Here is a 13632-nt window from a genome sequence, read left to right as displayed (position 1 = left end):
AGGACTATAATTAAATGGAATGTTCACAGTCTTATTTAAAGTTACATTCCACATACATCGAGACCTTCTACTTAATATTCGTCCTTTAACAAACATGTCTCTCAATCGGTATATAGGCATTTGTCATTTTCTCTCGGCTTTTTTCTACCTGCGCTGACAAAAAAGGAAACGTTCGCTATCACGAACACGTGATAACCCGACATTTTAAAAAAAAACTTTGATGGACTAATGTATGTGAATTCAGATTTATAGGAAACTATGCTGGACGGATCACTTCGAACGGTCTAATCGGCATATTGTTTAATTATGGTTAAAAGAAGCATACATTTTTAATATTATCACATAAACTGGCCCGAATCGCCACCTGTGTGACGTAGAACAGGACGGATAAGAAATCCGAATTACCCCTGTTGTACGTCATCAACCGGAATTTTTTCATGCATGGTACCGTTCATACATGCAGGCGTCGCGACAGAGACAGATTTATTGTGATCGATGCCGTGCTAGCTCTTACGACATTTTTACCAAAAGGTGACCCGATAAATCCAGACATGGAAACATAGAAGGCATATTTGTCCAACGAAATTTCGAGTCGCTAAAACTACAGCTTTTCCCGAGAATCGAATGGAGATACCGTCGATCGTTTTATTTTAATGGCTCAGTAACGTCGCGGCTCCAGGTGAGTCGTGGGCCTGGCGATCCCGGTTGGCGATAAAACCGAAACCTACACTTCAACGTAAGTTCAACTGAGAAATGAGTACAGTATCTTCGGGAAAGCGACATAGGAGGCACAAGCATAACAACGACAATATTCCTTCATTGCACAAAAAAAAAATCCGTAAATTCTCGCTCGAAATCAAACTCGAAGCGCGGCGTAAGGCTGTTCCATGTGTAGCCACGGCCCCTCCACAAAAGGGACGTGGTGTAGCGAAGACATCAGCTGTCGAGCTGTGTGCAGCGTTGTGGAATCCGATGTACTTCGAAAAAAGACTCAGACAACACTCAAAACAGAGTTTCCGTCAAGTAACAAAATTAGGATGTATCCACGGGCGAGATATATGTCACTGCAAACATCAAAGTCGTAAGACGAAAACATTGACGACCGAGATCGGGATTGACGAGTTGACACCGGCAGAGACCGGTGACGGCAGCGTTGTGGGCACAAACATGCAATGAGGTACACCCTGTGTGTCATCGAACGGAATCTTTCGCGCTCGCCAAGGTCGTAAACTTGTGTTATATTTTCAAAAGCCACGGCATCTCTGAGAATGAGAATTACTGTTTCGATTGTGTCGTTGCATTTACTTCATAAATCTATTTGTAAATATTCTAAATAACTCTGAATACTATTGCTATCCGTCGCTAGCACGGTGAAAGCTTTGTCCACCACCGATGGCCGACTTGCCTTGGCATCGGTACAGCGCGAAACAATGATTGACACGTTCACACCCAAATCCGTACGTCTGGTTGGTGGAGATACCATTTGATGTATCATAATTTCAGCTTGATGAGATTTATGAATGAAAGTATCTCCTTGGTGACGGGCCAGTTTACTCTTTAAATGAAAGTAATCCGCGTAAGTAAAACACAAATCGCGACGAAATTCATGCAATTTGTTACGATAATTTTGATCCATCTACGTCAAAAAATAAATAAATAAGAAGATTTCATATATAGATATGTCGGTAAAGATGTAAAACTGTGGTACATCACTTGCCACTTCTGCGAGAACGTACCGGATTCTTGACTTCGGATTCTCAGATTATACACGCGACTTATTATAGTTTCTGAATAAGGAAAACTCAAACTACGTTGAAAGTGAGAGACATTTTTTGAATTCTTATATTTCAGAAGCAGATGAAGGTGATAATTCTGCGTCGGCGAAGGTCAAGGTAAAAAGTAAAATAAGTGGTACTGACCCGAATGCCATAATGTTCGCCATGAGAGAAACAGTGGAATTCTTGGCAAAAGGGACTGAAGTTGACATTTTGATAGCCGTGCAGAAAGTATATGAAACTTTTCGTGTCCCCTACGACAGTACGAGTGATGAGCAACTGCGTCAGCGTTATGGCGATCATTTAGCGAGTCTTGGAGGAGGCCACGAGCTGACAAAGTTGATGCAACGTCTTCAAGAAATGGGAGATAGAACCCCTAGCGAACAAACCTGGATTGGCATAACTTTGTTGCGAAGCTTGTGTTTGAGTTACTCTTACAGCAGCCTGAAATTATGTAAGCAGTTTGGACAGTCAGGGCTTCTTGAGTTCTTGCTGAAAGATATCGATAGATTCGGACCGACAAAATTGATAAATGAGGTAAATGTGTACACTGTATTGTAATAGCGCAATCGTGAAATACACGTGGAAGTTCATGGTTGGATTCAATAGTATGAGATGTTAGGTTGTGGATATTCCAATTGATAAACATGTATTATGTTAAAAATTTTATATATATATATATATATATATATATATATATATATATATATATATATATGTATATATATATATATATATAATATATATAGATATATGTATGTATGTATGTATGTATGTATATATATATATATATATATATATGTGTGTGTGTGTGTGTGTGTGTGTGCGTGTGTATTATCACATGAACTGTGAACTGACCCGCATCGCCAGCTGTGTGACGTAGAACAAGACATATAAAAAATCCGAATTACCCCTCTTGTACGTCATCAACCGAACTTTTTTCCTGTATGGTACCGTTCATACATGAAGGTCGCTACACAGACCGATTTGTCGTGATCGATGCCGTACAATCTCTTATGACATTTTTACAAAAAGGTGACTCGATAAATCCAAATAGGAAAAAATGCAAGGTATGTCCAACGAAATTTCGAGCCGCCTAAAACTATAGCTTCTCCCAAGAATCGAATGGGGATACCATCGATCGTTTTATTTTAATGGCTGAGTGATGTCGCAGCGCCATTCGAGTTGTAAGGCTAAATGTGGACGTCGTACCTGGCGATCCCGGTTGTGATAAACCCGAAACCTACACCTCAACGTAAGTTTAACTGAATAAATAAGTACAGTATAATCTTCGGGGAAGCGACATAGGAGGCACAAGAATAAAGTCATTCGACTAATAACGATAAATTTTCCTTCGTCACACAACACGATTGGAACTAATGTTGGATAATTGGATTTTCATATTTATTCGAATTTCTCAAAAGTGTTAGGTGCCATGTAGTTGAATGTTGCAATATCGCAAATTACTCATAAAAACTAGTGTGTAATATAAAAAAAAGCAGATGAGATAACATTTGTAGATTTAATCGACATTACTTCATCCAATTATCCCAAATTAGGTCCAATCGTGTTACGCAAAAAATTCCATAAATTCTCGCTCGGGATCAAGCCTGCAGCGCGGCGTAAGGCTGTAGCAAAGACATCAGCTGTTCGCTGTAAATGCAGTGCAGCGATGTTGAATCCGATGTACTTCGAAAAAAGACTCAGACAACACTCAGAACAGAGTTTCTGTCAAGTAAATTAGGATGTATCCACGGGCGAGATATATGTCACTGCAAACATCAAAGTCCGTAAGACGAAAACATTGACGACCGAGATCGGGATTGACGAGTTGACACCGGCAGAGACCGGTGACGGCAGCGTTGTGGACACAAACATGCAATGAGGTACACTCTGTGTGTCATCGAACGGAATCTTTCGCGCTCGCCAAGGTCGTAAACTTGTGTGATATTTTCAAAAGCCAAGGCATCTCTGAGAATAAGAATTACTGTTTCGATCGTGTCATTACATTTACTTTATAATTTATTTGTAAATATTCTAAATAACTCTGAATACCATGGCTATCCGTCGCTAGCACAGTGAAAACATACGACAGGGTCCCTCTCCCTCCAGGGTCTATGTCCGCCTATGGCCGACTTGCATCATGTGCCTTGGTACCCGTACAGCGCGAGACAATGATTAACACGTTCACGTGACCGAATTCGTATGTCCGGTTGGTGGAGATACCAGTCGATGTATACACATCGAAGTATACAGATGTCCTCGCGGGAAATTACAGTGCTCGATGCTAAGCAGAGCGTTGTAAATAATAATAAAAATTACTCAAAGTACAAAGTAATAAAATCTGTTACTTAAATAATAAGTCATCGTTGATGACGCAGTCCCCACTTGTTAATTGGTACTTTAATTACAAGTCTTCAGAGAGAATAGAGTCCTGTTTACAGATGGGGTTTAATGGCTTAGAATGATCGAGTTTTATGGTGGTGAAAACATAACATCAAAGTAGGCCGCCATCCTGATTACAAAAGGTAAATAAATGAGTAACACTGACAGATGACCGGTACCATATTTCATAAAGTTTGATGCAGTACTTCTGGACATTCAGCCTAAAAACAAAAATTCATCATGTAAATGCAAATTAGCAATTAATTTAAACGATACTGCTTAGTGTCATTGAGATCAACTAAGTTTCCATCAAAATTTGATGCAGTATTTGCGGACATATCACTCTAATTAGAAAAGTTCATTATACATACACAATTTCAAATTAATTGCCATGACACTGATGTCTTTATTCACCGTTAAAGCAATGTGACCTTGAACATCTGTGTCAAGTTTCATGAATTCTGATGCAGTATTTCTTGACATATCAGCTTAATTACGAAAATTCAATGGTTGACATGATACCACTACATGTCATGAAACAAACTGATGTGCATATGTATGACGTAGGCCAATGTCCTTTTACCAACTTTATAATAATATTGGTGGAAATATGTCTGAGCTATGGCTCTGTACATGAAAAAATTGTAACAAAATGGCCGCCACGCGGGCATATTTGATCATATCATGAAACGAATTGACGTACATATGTATGACAATAGTCGATGTCCTTGTACCAACTTTGAATAAAATCGGTTGACACATGTCTGAGTTATGGTTCGGGACATGGAAAAATCATAACAAACTGGCCGCCACGCAATATTATCGTAAACATATCGACATATGCATATGTATGATACAGGTCAATGTCCTTTTACCAACTTTGAATAAAATCAGCTGAAACCCGCCTAAGTTATGGCTCAGGACATGAAAAAATTGTAACAAAATGGCAGCCATATCGCCATATTGGATCATATTATAAAACAAATCTACGTTCATATGTATGACATAAGTCAATGTCCTTGTATCAACTTTGAATAAAATTGGTTGATACATGTCTGAGTTATGGTTCGGGACATGAAAAAATTGGAACAAAATGGCCGCCACATAGAAATTTTAATCGTATAGTGAAACAAACTGATATACATAATATGACAAAAGTTGATGTCCTTGTACCAACTTACAATAAAATTGGTTGAGATGTGCCTGAGTTATGGCTCCGTACATGAAAAATCGTAACAAAATCATAACAAAATGGCCACAACTTGGCCATATTGAATCGTATGGTGAAACACATTGACATGCATATGTGTAACGAAGATTGATGTCCTTGTACCAACTTACAATGAAATCAGTCGAGATGTGCCTGAGTTATGGCTCCTTATATGAAAAATCGTAAAAAAATGGAAAAAAAAATGAGTTCGTGATATATATCATATATATATATATATATATATATATATATATATATATATATATATATATATTATATATATATATATATATATATATATATATATATATATATATATATATATTACATGCCTCGTATATGGAACGTCGCGCGCTCCATAGGATTCAATGGTAACTCGTCGATGACGTCGTGGGCCGCATAGTCATCATTGGACTGAAAGTGAACCGGAACTATTTTCAACTTGAAACCTTTGGATGTAAAAGTCTTGAAATTTCATTTTTGCACAGAAAATCCGGTTTTTGAAAAATTTCGCAAAAAAATATTAATAAACCGCATAACAGTAGTTTAAATATATCAATGCGCTATTCGATGATGAAAATCGTTCTATTTTCAACCGTTTTTCGTCTAAAATGAAAATAAAGCATTTGACTATAATTTGCCAATTAAAGTAAATATTTTTGGTGCAAACTGGATAAGAGAGGCATGTAATAAAAACATTATAGCCCAAACAAGGGACTATGTACCCTCGGGGCAGGAGACCATTTGCCCTCCTTACGTCGGGCAAATGGTCACCTACCCTCGGGCACATAGTCCCATGTTTGGGCTATAATATATATAATATATATATATATATATATATATATATATTAATATATATATATATATATATATATATATATATATATATATATATATATATATATATATATAAGTGTCGAGCTAGGAATCCTTTCATTTCTGTCAGAAGATTGCAGGATGCATGAAACTTAAGTAACATATTTCATTACTTTGTACTGAAAGTAATTTATGTTATTATATATATATATATATATATATATATATATATATATATATATATATATATATATATATATATGTATGTATGTATGTATGTATGTATGTATGTGTGTGTATATATCGCGGCATTTTTATCACCTTTCAATTCGTTCAGTCCAAAGTGGTACTGCTGTTGTGAGTACACAGCACCTGCTCCTTTCGTATAGCAACCAATTAACGTAAAATTTATATTTCAAATGAAATAAAGTCTAGCTTCAGTGAAGACAGAAAACGTTATTTATTACATGCCTCGTATATCGAACGTCGCGCGCTCAATAGGATTCAGTGGTTACTCGTTGATGACGTCGCGGACGTCATAGTCATCATTGGACTGAAAGTGAACCGAAACTATTTTCAACTTTACAACTTCAGGGTTAAATAAATCATTAAATTACATTTTGACAAAATTATGCGAAAAATATTCGATAACCGATTACAGTAAATAACTCATATGAATGCGCCTTTCGATGATGAAAATCGTTCTATTTTTCAACAGATTTTCGTCTTCAATAGAAATGAAGGCTATAATTTTCATTTGTACGTAAACCAAAAAATTGTACAGAAACTTATGTCAGAGAGGCATGTAATAAAAACGTTATAGCCAAACCATTTAGACTATGTACCCTCCAGGCAGAAGACCATTTGCCCGACGTAAGGAAGGCAAATGGTCACCTATATACCCTCGGGTAAATAGTCCCATGTTTGGGCTATAATATAATAAATTGCAAGCAAAACCTTGGCACTATCTGAGCGAGCTACACTGAAAGTTTTTAAAGATTTGTTTTATGAAAGACCACAGTACAAATTAATTGATGCTTTCATTCCTGGTTCAAAATCAATTATCTTTATTGAACAGAAGAGACGAGAGCTCGTGAGTTCAGCAATTCACGTGCTGCACAACTGCGCCAAGGCAACCGAGAACAAGCAAGTTTATCGAGACATACGCGCCATCGAAAGGATAGCTCCGTTTATGAAGTCAAAGGACATGTCACTAGCCATGGGTGCCATGTTGACACTGTCCTACGTTATTGAAGACCATAAAGTTGATCTCTTGGCAGCGGATGAAGAGATGATCGCTTTCACTCTCGATATCTTAAAACAAACACTTACAAATCCGAGGCTTAAGGCTATAGCTGAAACTTTAATATTTTCGGCTCTTGAAATAACGACAGGACTGGGCAACATAGCAGTCAATGACACCAACAAAGATTTGATAGTGAAACTAGGTGGAGTACCGCTACTAATTGAACTTTTGGCGAAGGACCGACCTGACGTGCAGGAGTCGGCGGCTAATGCATTGTGGACCTTGGCTCAAGCAAATAAACACAGGAGAAAAATATCTTCTGTGCCAGGTGCCATCACGACGTTGACGTCACTTTGCCAGAATACGAATGCAGCTGTGAAACAAGCAGCAGAGAGAGCATAATGAGAATTAAATCTAGCAGCCAAGGTCAAGTTCTCGGTAATTATGATTGTAACATATTTTCTGTAACGGTATTGTATATAGAGGAACCAAATGTCTCACAGTCTGTATTTTCGTTAGACCGCCCTGGGTTTCGTCCAAACAGAAATATTTTGATCTAAGAGGGGAGAGACGACCTTGTAATTGCAATACTTGCTGTTGATTTACAACACAGAATAACGTTACTAATTTTTACCGATTTCGCAGGAGGTAGCGGACCATTATCTGCCTCAAGAGGGCGCTGTAGTTACAGAGAGCTATGCGGAAGATTCAAGAAATCTTTGGGATTACCAGGTTTGCTTAGAACGCGCACACTTATATCACATGCAGTTTATCATCAATATCTTGGATACAGATTCATAAATTCTAAGAAATTAACCAATTGGAAGAGGCAGTAACAGACATTCATTAATGTCCACTTCACATTTAAGCTTACTTGTTCCAGGCGGCGATAATTTGTCACAATGAGTACATGTATATATAATGTATTTCTTAGAATCTCTGGGCGGATAGAAACCCTCACCTCGAGGGAAGTGCAGGTAACAACTGTAGTTTTGTGGGAGGTTTTACATCAGTGAAACCATAAACAGCAAATTCTTCTCGACAGTCATTTTTATGTCCTTTCTGTTCAGAGGTATTTTTTGAGCCAAAGTTCGACATGTGCTACTGTACAAGCTGTCATAACGATAGAGGAGACAAGCTTTACTATGCCAGAGGACAACCCACCAAAGATTATGGGGTTCCAATTGGATGGTGTCGTTTTGCTCTCAAGTAAGTTGCATGTTCACTGTACGATAAGATCCAAAACATTGAGGTCTGAAACCACTATAACCATCACATCGATCAACAGACAAGTATTCGTCTATACACACACACCGTCCATTATATATTCATTTCATCATTTTGTAACCAGCATTTCAAAAATAATTCATAATTTTGATCCGTTCTATTATCATGTTCCCACAGAACACCTCCAAAAGCCGAGGCATTGTATGTATTCAAAAAGTGGCATGTTGCTTTTCACGGCACCAGACTGGAATCGGTTAAACCAATTCTCGAAACCGGAGAGTTTTTGATGCCAGGTATTAAAATGTTTTATAAATATTAATGTTTAGCTTGCTAAGATGTTTTGATATTTAAAATGAGGCCTAGGCTTAATGCTTATGGTTAGGGGTTGATGGAATTCAGGGGGATTCGAAAATATTTGGCGTAGTAGAGGGGGGACTTGAAATTTTGTGTTACCTTTTACGTTTTTATGGAAGACCGGTCACGACATGCGACATGCGACCTGCGACTTCAAAACTGCGACCTGCGTCCTGCGAGTTTGAAACATACGACCTGCGACTTCGGCATTTAGACCAAGGTGTAGGCCTAACCTGCGACTTCACAACAGCGACCTGCGTCCTGCGTGTTTGTCAAACTGCGATATCAGTCTTGATTTGTTCGCACCATTGCTCTGAACACGAGCCTGAAAAACACGAGGGACACCATTGCACTATATTAAAACAGCCGGTTTACCGCATTCTCGCGACCAGAGCATTATTTTCGCACCACTGGCCTACGCAAAAATCGGCCAGCGAAAGAATTCAACCAGCGATAGAAGTGCATGAAGCTGTGACGGTAGAGAATTCCACAAACGAAGACCACAAATTTATTTTTCTTCTTACGAAAGGCAAACCGATCTGAAATAATGCAATAGCAATAGGGTTTTAAACGTCTACATCAGTGTTTAATAGTTTCTGGAACTTTTCTGCCTACATGATCTAAAATATTATATACACACAAAAAATAATATGTACATATTATAGTATGTACATATTAGGCTTAAAGACTGAAAATAGGATTGTAGGAGGGTTTAATTATGTCCTGTTTTACAGTTTTAACTCGCGTTATCTATAAAGAACTTGAGTCGGTCTCTGGCTATTCATGGTTAGCAAATATGTTTGCACTTCTGTCAATATCAGTATTATTTTAACTGCTTTACTTTGCATATGTTATTTGTGTAGACAAATGTAGTCCGAAGTTAACCAGTAAGAATATTTTTATTTTTCAACTGAACAAAAGTTGGATCAATTCGATTTTTTGACGAAAAGTAAAAATGAAATTAGACGAAAAGATGGCAACATCCGATGATCAATCACTAGAGAATTGGAACAAAATTGGAAATGTTAGAAAATGAACGACAATAACTGAAAATTCGAATGTTTGCAATGACACTGACGCAGTTATGATACAGGGGGGACAACTGATGAATTAAACAGACAGCTAGATGGTTATACCACAGTGAAATGAGGATAAATACCAGAGATTTCTAAAAATCAAAAAGTTTGTCGATAACATAAGGAAAGAAGCGAGGTAAGGCAGACGAAGAATATCTAAAATAATTTGAAATTATAATATAAACATATAAATGCCTATCACGTAGCATATTATTTTCCATGCATTAACACGGACTGTCAACATTTCCGTCATAAAATTATCTCTCCAGATGAAAATGAGTGAACTGGTGTGTACATGAATTGAGTTTTGCCAGACTTGGTGAACGATTTACCAAAGCGAAAGCAATGGCTTATTAATTGATCGATGTTGAACGTTAAATCTCCTTTCCACGTTTTACCCTTTGAGCGCTGTAATTTTCTCCCACCAAAATTTTAGTGCAAAATTTTACCAATTGTATGATTTTCTGTAATTTTTTGATAATTTTGGACCAAATCGACATCACATTTCATTGGCTACAGGTTTTTCCCAATTTTTTTGCAAAAATTGGAGAAAAATTGACAGGGGTTTATTATATAAAGGGGACAAAAATAGACTTTGGCGCTCAAAGGATTAAAGTTCACGCAAGACGCTTCCAATCTAATACTGAGGAAAACACCATGAAACGTTACGTGTTGTTGTCGCATGTCGCAGTTGTGAAGTCGCAGGTCGCAGTTTGACAAACACGCAGGTCGCTGTTGTGAAGTCGCAGGTTACACCTAGGTCTAAATGCCGAAGTCGCAGGTCGCATGTTTCAAACTCGCGGGACGCAGGTCGCAGTTTTGAAGTCGCAGGTCGCATGTCGCATGTCGTGACCGGTCTTCCATACGTTTTAATTTTCCATCTAAGTTTTTAGGTAATTCAATGAAAAATAAATACCATCTTTATGTCGTCCAATTGCTGTAATGTATGTAATAGTAAAAAAATCCATTTTGTCACATTTCATGAGTTATCTTGAAAAAATCTAAAAATGTATGATTTGTCGTAAAAAAACAAAACTTGAGCCTAGTAACAGGGTAGAAGCTGCAACTGTTGATGAGTTTTTTCAATATTTCTGTGCAATATATCAACTACAGTTTCTTGCTGTTTCCCTACAGCATCCTCAAACACACAATATTCAGTTTGTCGACAAAGCCTGTATATACAAATATGTATTAGGTGAAAATTTAATTAGAGTCCAGACTGACAGTCAGTTGTCAGTGATACAAATGCATGGTACACATACACAGGCTGTGTTAGCAAGCTGAATACTGGACAGTTCAACATGCTGCAGGGAGTAGAACAAGAACACAGTTGTATAAACTGAACAAAATTATTGACAAAATTATCAAAGTTAATACAGCTTAATCCCTGCGGGAGTGCACTGTCAGGTACCGCCCTGTTACTGCATGCAGTGTCACTGTCACTGCATACCTGAGCAGTGATAGCGATAGGTCTGACTCTGATGTACATGGTAGTTGAAGAAGAGTTTAGGTCAAATGACGCTCAGGACAGTGAAAAATACTTGACGTACATAAGATCAGGCCAGAGAGCTAACACATGAAGACCAGGAGACTTTAAAAGTTTCTGGCATATGATAATAATATTTGATTATGAAAAAATATAGGGCACCATGCTCGATTTTCTAAATTTTCACGTTCTCATCATAAAATAATACAAAAGTAAAACTTTGAACATTCAAGACTGTATGAAAAATATGTGACTAATGGAAATATTTATTGTTTAACCAAATTTGCCAGTATTACACCCAATTTTCAGAGATGAAAATATTTATTTAATGAAATATTTTAACCTTCCAGTATTGTCAATTTTGAGTAGCATCTAATTAATATATGTCCTGTACTTTGATACCAAGCTTTGGTAGGTCACTGTGCTCAGTTTTTTACAATATGACAGTCATAATTAGTCATGATGTACGATTTGCCCACTCTCTCATGATCGTCATTTTGTGAGCTCTTCGGCAGGAGCAATTGACCTTGCCAGAGTTGAATTAGCTCAAGTTGGCTTAGACTAATAAATCCAAAAATTTCACTGATGCGTTTAAAATGAATCAATATAAGAACTTGTCTTAGAAATATGACTCTACAAAGTGCTAATAATAGGTAGTGTTGAACATTTGCGAGCGGAAAAGAACGCTACGTATTTATTTTTTCTGCGCATACATCCTTGACTGATATACGGGCTTGTGATAGTTTAAGGGGGACTTGAACAATTTTGATCATTTAGAGGGGGATTTGAAATTTGTTTAGGGTATTGACGGGGGATCTGAAAAAAATGTATTTCAATCGCGATTCCTCCAGGCCCCCATCGATATTCGTGAACGCAGCCTAAAGTCTGGGATTTAGCCGAGCGGTTTGTCTGTTGGCCTCTGCGCTAGGTGATTGGGTGCCGTGCGTTGTGGGTTCGAGTCCCGGTTGAAACCATCGTATTTCTCTTTCCTGGGTTGATAGCTCTGCTGGTGGACAGAATTGTCCCCGAGGCTATCTTCCGCCCGGTGTAAAGCGTTGTATTCATTGCTTCGCTTCGATATAGTTTGTGTGAGATGTATGATAGCGTGTGTGCTAGCGTGAGTGCTTCACGAACTCTACGGCGAGTGGAGAGGGCGCAGTCAGAATTGTAACATCCTTAGCTCGGTTATTGAACCAATCTTTTTTGAGATTGGGGATTTAGTCGAGCGGTTTGTCTGTTGTCCTCTGCGCTAGGTGATTGGGTGCCGTGCGTTGTGGGTTCGAGTCCCGGTTGATACCATCGTATCCTTCTTGCATGATCCTCTCTCGGCTTATTTTTGTATGTTAATTACTTCTCAGGTGATATTCGCATGGGAGGCGTAAAACTCAGTGAGTGTCCTGGCCACTTCACGGACGATAATAAACCCCCAGATTTTGATACTAAACAGATATTTCTTTCTCTCCGAGCATACGATATTCCGGATGTGACGTGTATGCACCTGAAAGCGAGTGAGTATGCCAAGTTAACTTCCCCCTGGGGCCTTTAAAATTGAAATTCCTTGAAGACTATGTTTAATATTGTTTACGTAAGAAAGAGTATTCGAGGGGACAATAAAATTTTCAATCTCCCGCATGAGGTATTCTTGAATCGTCCTTGCACCGAGGAATGAGTAAAACGTGAAACACAATCTTTTGACATTCATCGACCGTCTTGACTGCCAGCATGTTAGCGGCCTAAAACTCATCAAACGATTATTTTAAATTCATACAAAATACATGTTGTAGGGACTGCACACTGAGAAACGAACAGTGACTTTCAACGAAAGTCTTAGTGTAGATGATGACCTTCGAAAGGGTAAACCTAGTTGTTTGGTGGTATTTTATGACTAAAACCATATAAACTTACAAAATCGACAGAATCAACTCGTGAATGACGTTATCATACCTTTCTCGTATGAAAACAGTTTTACTGTAAATAATTGATATTTACGATAAAATGGCTTCAAATGGATGTTTCTTAATACTGGAAATTCATTTTTATCTATCTCACGAGACAAA

The 13632-nt window shown here is 37.9% G+C and overlaps 2 protein-coding genes across 2 annotated transcripts in view; both read left to right on the top strand.

Moving 5' to 3' along the window:
• Nucleotides 1-13632, top strand: part of LOC139132188 (uncharacterized) — a 212236-nt gene that overhangs the window by 84282 nt on the left and 114322 nt on the right. The gene's annotated exons all lie outside the window — the stretch shown is intronic.
• The window catches only part of LOC139131287 (uncharacterized), a 48807-nt gene that overhangs the window by 31154 nt on the left and 4021 nt on the right, over nucleotides 1-13632 (top strand). The window contains exons 6-11 of the mRNA XM_070697278.1: nucleotides 1852-2312; nucleotides 7265-7870; nucleotides 8078-8164; nucleotides 8503-8641; nucleotides 8837-8952; nucleotides 12934-13083. Coding sequence (XP_070553379.1) covers nucleotides 1852-2312; nucleotides 7265-7834 — 1031 coding nt within the window. The 3' untranslated portion in view covers nucleotides 7835-7870; nucleotides 8078-8164; nucleotides 8503-8641; nucleotides 8837-8952; nucleotides 12934-13083. The remainder of the gene's footprint in view (nucleotides 1-1851; nucleotides 2313-7264; nucleotides 7871-8077; nucleotides 8165-8502; nucleotides 8642-8836; nucleotides 8953-12933; nucleotides 13084-13632) is intronic.

Source organism: Ptychodera flava, chromosome 4, assembly GCF_041260155.1.
Source record: "Ptychodera flava strain L36383 chromosome 4, AS_Pfla_20210202, whole genome shotgun sequence".
Classification (NCBI taxonomy): Eukaryota; Metazoa; Hemichordata; class Enteropneusta; family Ptychoderidae; genus Ptychodera; species Ptychodera flava.
This window is presented reverse-complemented; position numbering and strand designations above follow the sequence as displayed.